The 17,382-nt window shown below is 35.8% G+C and overlaps 2 protein-coding genes across 25 annotated transcripts in view; both read right to left on the minus strand.

The window, feature by feature from the left end:
* Window positions 1-904: 904 nt before the first annotated feature.
* LOC112961891 (retinol dehydrogenase 8-like) lies at window positions 905-5,556 on the minus strand. Its single transcript, XM_026057585.1, has 6 exons — window positions 5,538-5,556; window positions 5,139-5,396; window positions 3,730-3,915; window positions 2,513-2,606; window positions 1,898-2,081; window positions 905-1,156 (listed from the first exon to the last, which is right to left on the minus strand). The coding sequence occupies exons 1-6, from the start codon at window positions 5,554-5,556 to the stop codon at window positions 989-991; spliced, it is 909 nt and encodes a 302-aa protein (XP_025913370.1). The 3' UTR covers window positions 905-988.
* The window catches only part of CCDC18 (coiled-coil domain containing 18), a 34,695-nt gene continuing 22,525 nt past the window's right edge, over window positions 5,213-17,382 (minus strand). For 5 of the 24 annotated variants that reach the window (XM_026057511.1, XM_026057509.1, XM_026057506.1 and 2 more), the window contains 5 exons: window positions 17,115-17,258; window positions 15,895-16,098; window positions 14,220-14,357; window positions 11,314-11,511; window positions 6,528-7,443 (listed from right to left, as the gene is read on the minus strand). In XM_026057511.1, coding sequence (XP_025913296.1) covers window positions 7,084-7,443; window positions 11,314-11,511; window positions 14,220-14,357; window positions 15,895-16,098; window positions 17,115-17,258 — 1,044 coding nt within the window. In that variant the 3' untranslated portion in view covers window positions 6,528-7,083. The other 19 variants (XR_003252139.1, XM_026057512.1, XR_003252141.1 and 16 more) reach the window with 19 other exon arrangements.

Here is a 17,382-nt window from a genome sequence, read left to right on the forward strand (position 1 = left end):
GTGGGGCCTAGCGAGTCCGTGAGTGCGGCCAAGGCATCCCGGCCCGGGAGGGAAGAGACAGCGCAGACCTTCAGCTAACGTTACGTTTGGGTCTAACAGGTCCCTCTTGGGGAGGCTCGGATGAAGGACAGCCTGCCTCCCGGCTTCAGGCACCTCCTCCTGCCGTGCTGAGTTTCATGTGATTTTCCTTTAAAAAAGGAAGCAAAGCCAGTTCGGAATTTTCAGTGTTGAAATTGCCCAAGGAAGGGAAGGGATTTACATTACTTTTTAGTGATGACATTTTAGTTTTGCAATAAATACAACAACATAGTAAGAAGGAATTTTATTTAGAGATCCTTTTTAAAAAACTGTTATTGTCCACTCCTTGTAGTCAGCAAGTAACCATTGCCTATAAAGCAAGCATTCATACTATTATATGTATATAAGAATATTAAAATATTCTAGTTTCAACTTTTTAAAGGACTGAGTTTTTTTCTTGTATGTTTTGTATGAAAGGATGCTGCTGCTGTGATTGAGGGATTACTATACTACTAAGCAAAGTGATAAAATATTTTTGATTTGAGAATCTATAAACAATTTACAGACAGTACACATCTCAGGTTGTGTTATATGTAATAAATGAAGGGGGTCAGATTAGTATTAAATACATAAATGTCAGTTAACGTTCACATTTCTATGAAAACAGATCTCTGTAAAAGGCAAGAGCTAAACCAACTAAACCTATAGTTAGAGGATTTTACTTTCAAGGTTCTGGAAACTGTAAAGTTCAAGATAAATGAATCAAGCTGAATATCTTAGCTAAGCTCAAACAAACATCTTGAATACCTTTTTAACAATTACAGAGCAAAGACATTTTAATAACAGCATACTGTGTTATCAATAGCTAGAACAAATGATTCAGATGTACACAGTATAAACTGGCATTTATTGTGAGGGTTTTCCCAGGTCAAAGCTCTTTCTGCTTCTCCACCTTAGCAGTTTGATAAAGCTAAGACTTGCACTGAAGACTGTCGTGATGAAAAACCATTTTGTAGAATATATCAATGGGTTGATCTCCATTTGGATCTGCATACTTCAGAGTTGTCATCGGAGTATACAAGGTGTCGGTCTGATAGCGAAAAGGTGGATTTTCTGCAAGAATTACCTTTACTGTATGCTGTCAAGAATGAGAAATCTTTAAAGAACCTTTATTAAAATAATAATGTAAAAAACTGGTTTTCAATTAGGCAGAGGAAGAGTGGAAGAATAAATTGTAGAGTTGTGTAAAACCCTGGATGAAATTTTTTAGAATTGAATTAGAATTTTTTCTTAGAACAATTTTTAAGTCAAAAGTACTTCTTATTTCTTATTAATCCTATTTCTGTTCATCTACACCATGGTGATGGCACCTTACACCTAAGCATCCTGAATAGTCCTTCAAAATTATCCCTGTATGCCCACAATAAATAGATACCTCCTATTACAGTTCACTGGAAAAGGATCAGAATGGTGCACTTTGCACCAAGACCTGGGAGGCTTCAGCTGACACCCAAGCTATCCCTTAGCGTCAGCACCTGAAATCGTTGTCCTCTCCCCCAACTTGCCTGAACTTTGCTTCCTGCAGAAAGCCCCAAAGACCAGAAACTATCTCCTTTTTTGTGACTTGCCGGTCTGGGGTAGCTGAGTGAACTTCACACTGATGGAGAGATGACTCTAGTGAGACAGAGAGGAGAGGGGCCTTAAATAATGGTGGGAACCCTGTGTCGCTGCCTGGTAACAGTGCAGAATGTCCAACCTTCACCAGCTAATGTGTAAGTACATCTATGCCCTCAAGGGTCTTTAAACTACAATTCACAATTGTCTTTTAAACTCTTCAGTAATTCTTAAATTACAAAAAAAAAAAAAGTTGATGAGTTACCTCTGCAACGTCCTCAGCACTTTGTCTCAGGCTCTGGAAAATTCGTTTGTAATTTTTAAGGTAAATGTTAGTAAACATCTCAGCTATTTCCTTGTCTGCGGCTGAAAGATCCATTTTCATTCCATCTTCAAAAGCTTTTCTTTCAAACTCTGTGACCACTGGGCCTGGTTCGATCAGACTTAACCTGTTCAAAGAGCAAAGATAAACTGGTTATTGATTCTTATCCATGGGAAACATTCCTAGCTATCCTTAAAAAGGAGAATATTGAATAGTTACAGTCTGAGTACACATTAGCAAGCAATAGTAAATGGTGCATTCTGTAATGGTGATCCATACCATATTATTGGCCTGAAGCTCCTACCCATCCATATGAAGATGTAGAAAAAAAGTACAGATTTAATTTCTGGGAAGCACTATAACTTATTTTGTGGCAGAAGTGAATACAGTTGTTACCTGCTGTCTGACAACTGTGGAATCTTTTGTGATGTGCAGTTTCCACGGGTTCCTCAGTTTGTTTCTCCTAGATAGTAGCAAGCTTTAAACATTTGTTTGCTAGCTCTGAATATATTTTAAAACTGTGTAAAATATAGTTTGCATCTGGGGATCAATACTTACTGCAGTTTAAACTTGAGCGCCTGTATAGCTAAACTTTCGCAGAATCCTTCCACAGCAAACTTAGATGCAGCATAAACATCATTAAATAAGATACCTGATGGTACAAACAAAACATCCTGAGAATGTGATTGTATGCAACATACTAATATTTTAGCTATACTAATAATTTAGTTTAAGAACCTCTTGTATTTTACCCAAATTTCTACAGTCTTGCTGGGAAAACATTAAAAAAAAATCCTTCTTTATGTCAATCTAATGAGCCAATTCTAGCAGTATTAAATATTGCTGATTTTTGCCACATGAACTCAGAATTACTTATTCTAGAAATGGGTGCTTGACTAAGGCTTCTCCTCCTCCTAGCTGATGCTGTCATCTCTTTGGATGATACTAAATATTTTGTAGTCTAACCTATGAAAGTGTCCATACATACAATACCACCTGCATTATTCATTGGCAAGACTTAATAGGATGTAGAGAAACACAGAAGCTGAGTGCAATGCAGGAAATAAGATTATGCAAGAGATCCAGCTTGCATCTGAAGGACTTTGAAAAAGTAGTACATCAATCCGCTTGAATGGATGGTAAGTATTGTATCAAACTATAACAACTCTTGCAATTTGACCTAGAACTCCTGCTCACCACAATAATCCAGGTAAGATCCTTGCAGTTATAGTAATAATTGAAACAAATATGGTTACACCAGATGGAACAGAAGAGTAGGAGCATGGCTACTTGTTCCTAAAATTAGACACCGTAGAGCTTTATGAGAGGAAAATCTTTAAAAAAAGGTGACAGAGTTGTCCAGGACATGATCAGATTTCATCACATATCTTTGTGCAAAGTGTAATAAATGTGTTTGCCTTTTAATCACTTCCAACAGGAAAGAGACTAGTAATATTGTTAAATCTTGTTTTCCAGAGAATCTCTAATAATTGTGTTTGGATTAAAAACTGATAGCCCTACTCCCATGAAAAAAGACAATCCACTCTGCAAGTTTTGTTGTTAAAGTGTCTTGAGAGTAGCTGCACAGTAAAATGCTACTAAGATGCGTTAAAAAAAAATCAGATCTAAGTGCTGTACTTCTCATGGTTGGAACTTGAGCATTACAGAGTGCAATAGTTTGATATGCTAGCTCCTACATTTTTTCAGGTGAAAAGAAGTAAGCTTTAGATTTTGAATACTGAACTCTTTGTTTATTTAAAACTAACAAAAAAAACCTTTGCCTTGTATTCCCATAACACTGTTTATTATAACTATATGGCCGCTCTTTCTCTTCTTCATGTCAGGTAAAATCTCCTTCAGGAGCCGAACTAGTCCAAAGAAGTTGGTATCCATCACAGTTTTCATTTCATCTATGGTCTGACATTCAATAGGTCCAATGAGTCCCTTTCCAGCATTGCTAACTGCACAAAATGGAAGACACAACAGTGAGCAATAACCTCCATAAGCAGTAACTTGTGATTTTTACTGGAAAGCATTTGAGAGTAAAATGAGAGAGAAAAATAAATGATTGAAACAAAAAGAGTGGTTATTCTGTTAGTAAAACTTTGTGAATATATTTGTCATTTCCATTATTTTTTTATTTTAAATTATGGTGTTAATACAATTTAAATTATTTGCTATTTTACTTTTTATCTAATTTATTTCTGATTAGTCCTTTTTATTTACATTACAAAAGGATTACAGGGAAATGAGCAATAATGATCTACATTTGTTTACAATTCAGTACTAAGAACTAGAAGCTACAGTCAATGCCCATAAGAATGAACAGAGGTCTTCAACTTATTTAACATGGCCACGTTCTGGTCCGCTTTCTGTTCATTTTTTTGTATTCTCATCTTCAAGAAAAAAAAAAAGCTTAAATCAGTTTTGCTACCAAAAAGTTTTTATTTGCGTCCTAGATATTTATAAGCAGGGAATATTGATAAAACACGCATTCTGCACTGAAAGTAGCATGTCAGATTAGAGTATATTCCAATTTGCCAAAGAACCTTGTTAATCACTGCTTTAGTGATTTATCAAAATTAAGGCAGACCCATGATTCTCTCTTAGATGAGATTTACTCATTGGTGGTGTAAGCAATTTCCATCTTACTAAGATATTAGCGTTTATTTTTACCAAAATGGTATAAAAACTCTTCTTGCTAAATGATATGTAAACATATAATTGTCAATACAAAATCAGAATACCCTTCTTTTATTTGCATTTGTTCTTTTACTTGCTAATTCCCAAGCACTATTGCTTTCTTACTATATGGATCTATTGCTATTGCTTTCTTAGTAAATAGGGCTGTGCTTCATCTGAAGGGAAGAAACAGTCTTGTAAATGAAGATGGGGATTTAGACTTACTACAAACTCTATCATCTTACCCCAAAAATTTCTTTTCTGAGACCATGTTTTTCCTTTGTAAAACAGGGAAAACAAACTTTCCTACTTCACAAGAGCATGGTGAGATTTAATCCACTCGTGTCTGCATAAGCTTTAAGAATCTTGAATAGAATACACTATGTAAATGTTATTATTTTGATCATTTAAAAATTACACTAATGAAACTTCCCCAGAGTATATGAGAGAGTTTTAAACAGAAAACTGATGTCAGTTCATAGCATACATATCTAACACTTGCCTAAGACATCAATCCTTCTGTCGGGGATACTGTTCACACAAGTCTTGATGGACTGTTCGTCACAGACATCTAGTTGTTTAACCTCCAGGGCCGTGCCCAGCCTGCCGCCTGCAGCCTCCTCGAGCGCCGCTCTCTTGGCCAGGTCCCGAATGGTGGCGTACACTGCAGTGCGCCAGGAGCAACAGTTAGCACAAACACTGCCACCAAAAAGGTCGTCTTCCTGAGCAGCATTAAAGAATAGTGCTTTCCCATCTATATCTTAAATACCAGCAATACAACCCCAATAAAACCTTAAAGTAGAAAGAATACATTTTCAGCATATAAATACTGCCACCAACTTCCCAGAATCTGGTTCTGAAACCCCCAAGGAATATAAAGGAGAATGAAACCACTACGTACAATGTGGAACTTCTGGCATATGGGGTTAATATCATTACCAAAACTTTTGATGATGGGTGCCAAAATTAGGCTGCTGAATCATTTTTTGGTACGTAAACATAGATTTCAGATTCTATATGCATTTTTTTAATCACAGCCAACATATTTAGCAGAGCAACTGTAATTTTATGAAAAAGTGGAAGACAGCTGCTTCCTCTGGATCTGAAAATGTTTATTTTTGTAAGGTACTTATCAAAATATAAATTAACTTTATCATTATTCTGACCTAATTACCCTGACAACTATGAAGCTGCATCCAATCTCTTGGCAGTAAAGCACAGTGAGAACAACTGTGAGGAACTGAATTTCCACACATGCTGTATTTGCCTTGTCATCCATTTTCAGTCATAGCAGATGTCCCATTTTGGGGCGGACAAATAAGTCCCAACCCTTTTGTTCAGCCTCATTTGCCTACGCAGCATTCGAATAATGAAACATGCTTTAAGGAAAAAAAATGCAAGTTTAAGAACTCTTTTCCTAAATCCATCTTTTTGTCCAGAAACTGGCACGTACATTTTGTTCAACAAAGGTTTTAGAAGCACCAAGCAAAGCTAGCTAGACCTCTCAATGTATATCCAGGCAGCATACTGCAGACATTTTCTATTATTTGTTTTTACACTACTGTCCTTTTTTTGTAATTGATTCACTTCAGGTAGGTGTTCAGTTTCAATATAGTTACAGAAATAACGTGCTTGCAGAAAGCAGTGTATTTTTATTGCATTTTATCTTCTTGGGAAAAGGGGGAACTAACAAGAAAGGAGTCACTAGACTGAATACAGTCACTTCTGTTAAATCACAGAAAAAAGTGACTACCTCAATTATCTTTTTATAAAGACAAATAACAGAAACATTTTTACCTTTAGATCTTTTCTGTTCATCTCTTGCCATTTTTACAGCTGAGGCCAGTCCAATTCCTGAGGAACAACCCGTAATGAGGACATTTCTTTTTGCCATTCTTTTCACTGAGTGGTATGAGCAAGAGTTCTTGCAACTCTGAGGAGCAAAAGCCTAAATGTAGCTACAACATAATGTCATCAGCCTTTAATGCTATCACCAGCTTTCCTGAGTCAACAAATTTGAAAACGCACACCTGGACACTGCATGATTAAGGGAATAATCATATATAATAGCTTATAATCTGCATTATCAATATGGAATAAATTTAATAAAGTTTTGTATTAAACTTTAAAATGAGACATTCATAAACTACATGGATATTTTCTAATAGTGGAATAACTGGTCTGCATGCTACTGGCAGGGAAAGCCTTGCCACAATTACAATCAGTCTGTAGTGTTGAGTCCTCCAGTCTCACGAAGGGGAAGCAAACGGCACCCAAAATGTGATCCCTCTGGTCAGTGTGCTCAGGCTTCATTCTTCTGTGCAACAGAACAGGGCATGGATTTATTCCCTGTTGTCTTACTGTTACAGAAATGTTTGCACCTAGAAGTCCTGATAGGCTTTATAGAAAAAGTAAATTGAAATTGGATTTAGAAAGAGTCAAACTGTTTAGACAGATTGCTCACATTTGTTTTTGTCCCTATTCCCATCCAAGAAAGGTGAAAGCAAGCAAGCAAGCACATCAGCAATGGAGAACAGCCAGGAAGATCTCGAACAGACCAGCTTTGCACATCCTCGCAATCCCTGAAACCTCTTTGAACACTTTCTGTTCACCAACTGACAGGCTGTAAAAATAAAAAAACAAAACACATACACACACACACACACACACCTAGCATGGTATCTGACTGTTTCAGTTTTGCAGAAAATATTCACAAGCTTCGGATACAAACTCTGAATTAAGTAGGGGGGCATCCAGACTGGCAATTTGGTGCAGTTCATCTTTAATACACAGCAGCCATAGACATGCTACAATGAAGAAAGAAAATCAGTCTCTTGTGAAATTTATAACCTATCCTGAGCAACAGAAAGAGAATTATCTTAATAAGCAATTAGCCTTCTGAATAGCATTCAGCTAACTGCAGTGCAATCTGTTACACACAGAAAAAGATGTTCCAAGAGTCAATAACCCCAGGTTAATGCAACAGAGTTCAGAAGAATGAACTTAGTGTTCCAGGGTTTCTGTAAATGTGAATTGGTTAGTAACTCAAGAAAAGTAGGACTCCACAGAAATATTTAACTGAAGTTACAATGTTAGGAAAAGAGATGCCTGTTTTCCAAACAAATGCATACACTTGGACAGTGTAACAAGTGGAACCATTATCTTCCCAGGCAAGCAACAAAATAACAAGACAGCATCTAAATTTAATGAGAAAATGTAATTATGATTCCACTTATTTATCAGGTTTGATGACCAGCTTTACTCGAGAAAGTAATGTCCGAATAAACAATTTCAGTACAAACACTATTTAGCTGATTCAGTTATTAGGCAACTGCTCATGCACATTTTTATTTAGTGCACTCAGGAGGGGCAAGCGAGGCTTTATGCAACAACATTAGTGGAATTCCGCTAGTGTTATGATGCAACTGTAATTAAGGATGGGTTTCATTTTCCACTTGAAATCCTAGTTTGAGAGGATCAAATATTCCTTTGCTTTAAAAGATCAGTCTTAAATTTGGTGCACAGATTTCTAGTCTGAAGGCAAAATGATGTGTTTAAAGGGGGAAAAAAAACCCCAACAACTTAAAAGCAGTTTAATGTTTTTCAATTATTACACTGGCCAACTTAACTCTAAAGCTTTTAATTTAGTATTACGTAGAGAAACAAATGGCTTGACTTGAAACATACATGTAAGTAAACTATTTTTTGCTACATTATTGTTTTCATAATGGCAAAATAAATAATGTGAAACTGCAGAAACGCATACTTTAGATGTGCGTATCTTGATCTTGTCCAAAGTAGCAAAATGTGTGTCTGGTTTTGTTTAACTACCAAAAGTAGACCAGCTGCACTTGTGAGTGTGTTTCCATAACTAGTGAAAGGGACCTACCTGCTACAGAGGAATTTAGCATGCTTCCCCCTGTACAGTTACTGAAATACAACAGCTAGTTTTGCTGCCCAAAATACCCTCTTAATACACAAAACACAAAATTTGGGCTTAGTCCTTAAATTGCAGTACATTCATTTTTGTTCCTCTTGCTCTATGTCAAATAGCTTTGCTAAAATGATTTTATGAATTATTTACAGCAATGGCTTAATGCATGCAAACCAGGTTTGCATTAATCAGACTCAGATTTAGGCAGTTTCTGACTCTTTCATAAATATAAATGTTAAGGATGAGGGTCACAGCCAAAACATTTGTATTAGCTGAATGTGTAATACATTTGGAAAGCTGGAAACAACCATATTTTGGAATGCATAGTTATGATGCCGCTTTATTCAACAGTAGCTTTTATATGGACTCTTCTGGAAAAAGAACTTCAACCTGTATGTCCCTGTCCTGTACCTTTTTACATCCAAAAGAAACCACTTCGAGTGAAGCAAGCAGGTTTTGCCAGAGTGTACATTTACGGTCTTGATCAAATCAGCATCCTAGAACATCTCACAAACATGTCAATTTTAATAAGATATTGTTTCTGCACATTGAATGTTTACAAAAAGAAAGAGAAAATATTTCAGAACAAAAACTGTAAATAAGGTAATATCATTGTGCTCTTAATTAAAAGTCAGATGGGGAACACAAGTACATGGATTAAAATCCTAGTAAAAAGACAACAGCTGAAATTCATTCCTACAGCTCAAGATACTTAAAAATAAACTTTATTTCTCAAAACAAAATAATAACTGATTGTATCAAGGCAATAATCTCAAAAACATTTGGAAAAATAAAAAGGTTGGCATCTATGTCAGTACAAATACATTCGTTATTTACAACTCTCCTATATTAAAATTTCCTCTTTGAATGCAGTGCTGCATTGCCAGCAACAGCTTTTGTGGGCTACCGCGTGTCCAATGGGAAACATTCCTTCCTTCACAATTCTTGCCCCTGAAACAAATTATCTGTGATCAGAATCTTTCTTTAAACTTCCTTACTGAATTTACCAAATCTAAGTACATTTGTTTCAAGATGTTACTTTTCATTATGAAGATTTCTCTTACAAAATTAGGCAAAGTAGCTGCAGAAGGTCTCAAGTCCATGGCTTCCTTCTCAAATTCTGTTATCTAGGCTACAAGTATTAATGTATTTTGATTACTCCTCTTGTGATTGAAGTTAATTTGCTTTCAAAATCAGGATCACTTAGAAAATTTTCAACATAAATTAACCTCTAGCACATAAGTAGGAAAACATTATGCAGAATAATTTGATAAGAAATATTATACAAATCTCTTTAAAAAAAAAAGTACAATTTAAAGTAGTATTGTCTTTTGGACTAACTGTTCTGTACAAGACTGAAGGTTCCAATAAAATTTGATTGGATTATTGTGTTTATGTTCCTAACAATTTAAGTTTCTAAAAATTCAGGAAATGTTTATGAAAACTCTGCCAACAGTATCAAAGTATTTCTGTCATGAGAGAAGGGGAAAAAAAAAGTCTATGATTTATACCAGTACAAATTGGGAAAAGTCTCATTAATATTAATATAATTATTCTGGTTTTACAACAATATGAATAAAAATGCGGCCAAGTGCATTACTGTTTTTTATTTTTAATTTCTAGGGGTTTGGCATGCTTAGAAAAAACAAAAAAAACAAGCTTACATTCTGGATTTAATTGTTTGACAGTCCACTTTTACAAATAAAAAACCCCCCAAACCCACCCCAAAATAACAGGAATGTTTGGAGATCAGCAAAAAGGTCTCTCTAAAACATGATCCATATCAGCTACGATTACATTAGCCAGTACTACGGCACAACAGAAACACATCTGTGAAGTAATGAGAAACCAGTTTGTGAGGAGAACCTGTTGCCCATCCTACATGCTTTTCAGGGGTTTTACTTCAGAGTGGCTTATCTGGTCCTGCAGACTTACTGACCATTAGTAGCTGGAACTCCTTCAGTGCACTTGTACAGTACCTCTTCTGGTTTGTTTTCATCAGAAAATAATCTAGTTCATAATGCTTAGATATCTGGTATCATCACCTTATACTATGGCTCCTGTTAATTATACATACAATAGCCGTTATGTTGTACCCATTCACTCTTAGCTAGGTGATTATTCTTTAAGGAGAATGCTATTTATAGAGTACACAGACATCTATAGGTAGTACATAATGCGCTTATGGCTAATGAACAAAAGGTTATTATACTAACTTCTAATTATTTTTATACTATATATTAGATGCCTCATCATCCTCATAGTTTTCTGGATTTTAAAATAATACTAATACACAACAAAAATGTATGTATTTGTGCAAAAATATATTTTTTAAAAACGATGAACTAAAATGCGTGGCTATGTGTATATTAATTGGGACTGAGTTGCAGTGACATACCTAACTCTTACATGACACTGAATCCTCCTACTGTCCTTCCCATCTAACTCTTTCACATGGCCAAACAAACAAACAAACACACACACACTGTGGTTCTGTAATATACAGGAATGTGTGTTTTAGGCCTTCTAGGCCTAAATTTATATGAATTTCTTTAACTGTTTCTTGTTTCTCAATAATTACAAAACACAAAGTAAAAGAGAATAATATAAAAATAGAACTGGGTAATTAGTTTCACTTTCTTCATTGCTGTTGGTAAAAGATCCTCTGAATACAAAAGATTGTTTTTGTGTACAGAACTTGCCTTAAATATTTTATGTATGACACATAGTTAAATCAACTTACCTTGTCAAGCAACCCTTCACTTGCAGCACGAACCATTCCATCTCTGACCTGAAGTTGTGGCTGCAGATTACTGACAGTATCTTGAGCCTCTTCTAACTCTCTCTTCACCTGTTGCAACCGTCCACTGAGATGGTAAGAACCAGATTTTTGGTATTCTGTCGATATTTGCCATTTTGCTTGGTCTTTCTGATGAGCAATCTTCTCAAATTTAAGAAATATGACAAAAGCATTGTAAGATTTACTTTATATAAATCTCTGTCAATCTAAGTACTTATCCTATCTCACTTGATATATCAATTTTCAAACTTACCATTATTAACATAATTTTATTTCTCATTTCAGGAAGAAACTGTGGCCACATAAGATTAGTATGCCATAAGAAAGAGTCCTCTACCATTGTTATTTAAATCAATTTCTAACCAGGAAAGGACTCCAAATTCCCACCAAAAAAAAAGAAAAAGCCATTCTGAATGTTCAACAAGATTTTTCTACTTCCTTTATTTGGAATACTTAAAACTTCCAGGGGTAGTAGAGTTCTGTTTTGTAACAAGATCTTCATCACAGATCAAAGCAAAGCAAGAATGAGTCAGCTGAAAAATCTGGGATCTGGTTATTTTCTGAGTCCCAAAAGAGCAGAGTAGCCCAGGGGAGAAATAAACCCCTGTGAAGAAACAGAAAGCAATTCCTATCCTGAACTAATATGTTTGCTCTATAAGCAGGCAAGAAAACGTATTAGAGGGAAAAAGAAAGAGACAAGACTACACACACACACACACACAGGTGCACATACAGATCCCTTCCACAAATACATTGAGTGCATATAGTGAGCAATTAAGTGTTCAGAAATCCCTATCTAGAACTAGCACAGAAAGTTTCTGTGGAAGATTGGTCAGTCTGCAAGAAATAATTGTGTTACTAATGGAGAAGTTTTTTTCTTATAACATGCTTATATATATAATTTTTAGACAAAGAAGCAACCCTATAGTATTCTAAATGGAGCCAGATCCTCTCTGTGATATATTCCACTTCTATATAGAATGCTTCTGAAATCCAGTGTGAAATCCAGTGACTTAACTATGCTGAAAATAATCTTTAAATTCCACTTCCTTCATTCCGAATCTCTCAAGGCAGATGATTGGAATAGGTATATTTTCACAGTCTTGCCTATACCATTCCTGGAACTCTCTCTTTTTTCCTGGTATTCCTTGGAAAAAATGACGACAGTGCAATTTCCTGAATGCTATGAGAAGCTGTGTTGAACCTAGATATGAAACAAAACCCTTCCTTTATGTAATATACAGGAGGAAAAAAAACAACAACAACAAAAAAACCTTTGTAACACAGATCTCCAAGGTTACTTTTAATTAGATGCATAAGCATGTTAGTATTTTCAGTTCAAAAGTATGAGTTATAAGTGTCTTACAGTCTGATGGACAGATTTTAGGAACAAATCTCATTTCGAAAACTGCTTTTTCAAAACTGGACATGAAATAGTGATTAATCAGTGATTTAAATAAGCTTATATTAATAATACACTGTCAAATTCCAAGACCTGAAAAAATGGTAAACATCTAAGACTTAAGTCTAGGATAGCCTGAAAAAAATCTGAATCGGAATACACATTCTCTGGTTTTATTTTCCATTTCCTAAAATTCACCCAAAAGACTGTCTCCAGAAGCCCAGGCAGATCTGGTGAAGGACCTGTAGAAGAGCAGGGTAGCATTTACCACAATGAAAAAATACATGTCTCAGTTATAGCACCCCTTTAAACACAAGAGATTTTAAACTCAGTAAGATCAATTTGGAAGTATAAATTAAAATTGGAGTAAGGCATCCCCTTAGTTGAGTGAACCAGTGAGAGCTGCAAAAATATAGCTTGCCCAGAGAACCTGACTAAAAATGTTTTCCCTCCTCCCTCAACATTTTCCAGCATAAATGGTAAATGGCAGAGAGAATGTGATTAGAGTTGTGAACTTCTTAGATGGTACATTTATATAGGTAACTCTAGGGATTTTAATTTTTCTTTGAGTTTTTATTTATGCAACCTTTTTCTGGTTAAGATTTTCATTCAGGAGTATTTATTTGATCAGAAAGACAAGGTGTATAACAAGAAAATATCCTTAAGTGAACTCACATCACTCTCACTGTGAGAGGAGGAAGAGTCTGGTAATATGCCGAATTCTCTCTCTTAGGATTTAGTCACTTCATGATGTGAAGACAATCCCTGCATACATGAGTTTATTTTTGGACAAATGTGGATCTTAGATTTTTAGAAGATAACTCTAACTGCTAAAGACTTCCTTGAGGACTTAGGTGAACCAACTCATTACCTCTGAAATCTCTGCTTATACACAAAAGACCCAGAAGCCATAAATGGCCTTCAAGGAACAGTTACTCTTTCTGTATCCAAATAATATTAGCTGATTGGAAGCAGTTGTCACAAAACATCACCTGCTGCTTCAAAAAATGTGTATGCTTATTCTTTTAATTTAGACTCCTTTTTTGTCTGAGAAGGAAGTGTTCAGTCAGCAGTTGTACTGCAGCTATGTAGGAAACCCTCTCCTTCAGAATCACCCCCAGAGTGTTAGAAAGAGTTGGAAATGATATGTTAATGACATGTATGCAGGGTGGCAAGTAGCAGCAGGTAGATGGTTCATGAGTGTCCTAAATAATCATTTTAAGAGAAGTCAAAAGAGCAGATATAACATTACTTCCTTTTGCAGTGAAAGAACCCTCATATTTAGCAGGGACACAGCTAAACCACAGTGCTCCAGAAAACAGATCAAATGCCTCTGGTAACTGCACAGAAAGGAAAACTTCTCACATGTCTTATCCCTAGGAAGAGAAAAAACAGACAAATCCAACGTAATTAAAATGGCAGGAGCCATTTCAGTTGTGGTATTTACCTCTAGCTGACAAGCATCTTTTAACAAATCTAATTCTGCAGAAAGCTTTTTTATCTCAGATTGCATTCGTGCTTCTAGTTGAGCTTCACGAGCCTGGGCAGCACCAAGTTCTTCTGCCAAACGATTTGCACGAGATTCCTGAAAGATAGTTAGTGATATTATGAATCATGCCTGTAAATGAAAAATGGTGTAAATGCAAACTATTATTTAAACCTGAACAATCATGGGAGGTAAGTGAATCTGAGTTCGTGTTTTAGGTGAGGAAGCATGGAGAGGTCAGCCATTTCCCTATTTGTTCATATGGAATCAGCAGCTGAACAAGGCCTAAAACATGGCAGTCAACAAGTTGCAAACTACTTGTTTAGTTCCTAGGACTAAGCCTAGCAAATAAAAGCAGTATAGAGTCACACTCCCTTGACTAGATATTTGCTTGCAGAAATGTGGCTGTACATTACATAGTCAAGCAAGAAACCTTAGAATTTAGAATACTTCTTAGAGATTACACACAACAGGAAATGACTACCTCAGCCAGGTGGTTATGAAGCTGCTTTTACAAAATGTTATTATTATTTTTAAGCTCTTTGCGTGAGAACACTCTTCCAAAACTTGGTTAGGACTGTATAGCTGTGCCACTAGAGGTTTCTAGAGACTGATAACTGGCAAATCAGGAAGACAAAATAACTATGTTTTTGCAAATGAATGCTCCTTTCTACCTTACAATGTTCTCTCATTTTCTTTCTAAATTTTTTTTATTGACTAGTATTACAATTCTACATCTGCATTCTATTGACATACGTGTCTTCACAATTAGCAACTACACCCATTTGATAAAGAGGGAGAAGAGAGAGAAATAAAGAGACTAACTCATGTTAAAACAGGTAGCCCGTATCCAGACTCAGGAACAGAATTGACACTCCTGTATTTAAGACTACTATCTTAAGCAGAAGAGCAATCTTCTGGTTTTATTTACTATGTCTTGTTTTGCAAGAAAGCCATGAAAATTGCTGATTTATACACATTTAACTATTAGGCAAAGGTAGTTATCATGCTTCAGTGAACCTCACAGTTCTTCAGTGAAAAACATGGAGAAATGCACATCCTTTCTTTCCATTTTCTCTGCACTGGCTACTAACCCGTAGTATCATAAAAGAGAGGAGTAGCTATATTCAAGAGAGAACAGGAACTGCAGCTGGGTCTGACCTGTGTATGGGAAAAAGGAAAGACAGTGGGCAGACAGCTATTGTGTGAGGTTCTGACTCAGTCCAGTTCCTTGCATATATTTAGTTATGGAAACATTTCAGCTATTTCCCATTTCTGTTCCACGCAACAAAGGAAATATCACTTTTTGCTGGGCAGTTTGGTAAATTTGGTTGTATATCTATTTTTTGCTGGCAATAGCATCTTTAAATTTGGACATTTCTTCTGTCCATAGTTACCGAGAAAAGATCTTTGAAATTTTCTCTTTCAGAACTGAAACAAAGCTGCCATTTATGGTAAAAGTCAAAGGGAAAAGAAAACCTAGACGCTCCCAGCCCAAAACAAAACTACAACATGCTTCACTGTTACAAACTTCAAACTGCAAAGTAAATGTACCCTTTCCAGAAACAAACCTTTTTTCAATAGCTAATTCTACTACTACTGAAAGCGTCTTCTGAAAGTTGAAATGCTGAGTCACCTTTTCTCGGGACAGATGGTTTACTTCTTCCAATTCATGTGAGAGCCTGTCTGCTTCTCTTTGAGCCTGAACTAGCATTCGACGAGTCTCCAGCAGTTCTGAGCGAGTCTGCTGCAGCTGTTCTCGTTCCAGCCTCAATTGCTGACCCAAATCTAATGCTTCCTTGTACTGGTCTCCAATGCAATTCTCCTGATCTTTCACTGTCTGTAATAGGTAAATAACACCAGATCTCAAAGAATACATACATGGAACACTTGCATTTGTCCCTCCTTGGGGGGAAAAAACAAAACAAAACAAACCCTATCAAACACACAAAACTCAAAAAATGTAACCATTCCTTTTGATAATTACAGACTCTTGAAGGTTGCAAAGACAAGATGCATCATACCATACCTGATCTATGGTCCATCTAAGTCCAGGGTGGTATCTCTCATATCAGGCCAATACAGATAAAAGGAAGATGCAACAACACTTTATAGTGAACATTTGCATAGTAACACACTCATAAAAATAGTGTATTTTTAACCCATATTAATTATTTGTAGGTTCAGGCCTGAAAACAAAGATTTGTATAATTCATAAAGTAAAATTTACCTACATCCTCTATTCTATCTGTATGCACCTGTTCGCTATACAAAAGTTATCTTTTCTAGTTCCCATAAGCACCCTCAGTCTCAGTACTCTTTTGATGCAATTATTCCCACAAGCTAGACAGTTAAAGCATAAGATGCTCTCACCATACAGCATCTTATTTCATTTCATTTCAGGGAAGACCTTCTCCATATCCAGTGCATCAGGTTCCGAAAGAATGAGGTAATCAGTATTTTTTCAAATTTCTCCACAAAACAAAACATTAAAAGTGTACCATTAAGTTTGTTTATTTTTATACCATTAAACTGGTTTAATTTTAATTAAGATTCATCAAATCCCAGGATATACAACTGCAATTACTTGGGGAGAAGTAGTGACATTGTCATTTTTAAAGAGACGCTATACAGTTCTTTCTAGACAGTTATGGTAAATAGTAAAAACTGATAATCTGTTTAAAACGAACTTCAACCAAGAATTTCAGTAGATAATTTCACAATATTTGCAAGCACCATGTTTAGGGAGAAGACTGTTTTCTTACCTTATTTATTAAACAGCCACACAGACTACATACAAAGAACTGTTCAGTGAATTGTGAATAAAATATCCTGTGTATCCAAGTAACACTTTACCTTTTCAAAAGCTGCTAGCCTTTGTTGTTTTCTTTCAATTTTTTTCTTCAGCTGATTTATTTCTTGATCTCTCTGGAGCAGTTCAAACTCTTTTTCACGAAGCTCATCTTTAGAATGCTGGAGTTTGCCATCTAAGCTCTCAATCTGAACACAAAATGCAATTAAATCAGAACAGATATTTTACTGAAATCAGGACAATAAAAATAATAATAATAATAACAACTTAGAAGTGCTGTCAGTATTACCTCTGACTTTGGGTTTCCTTGCC

This window comes from Apteryx rowi, unplaced genomic scaffold (assembly GCF_003343035.1).
Source record: "Apteryx rowi isolate R43461 unplaced genomic scaffold, aptRow1 scaffold_14, whole genome shotgun sequence".
NCBI lineage: Eukaryota > Metazoa > Chordata > Aves > Apterygiformes > Apterygidae > Apteryx > Apteryx rowi.

What these genes read in the sequence shown, in the direction of transcription:
- LOC112961891 (XM_026057585.1), bottom strand. An exon ending in CAGAAGGATTGATGTCTTAG is followed by an intron (nt 3,916 to 5,138) that starts GCAAGTGTTAGA and finishes CATTTTGTGCAG; the next exon opens with TTAGCAATGCTGGAAAGGGA. An exon ending in TATGGGAATACAAGGCAAAG is followed by an intron (nt 2,607 to 3,729) that starts GTTTTTTTTGTT and finishes TTGTACCATCAG; the next exon opens with GTATCTTATTTAATGATGTT.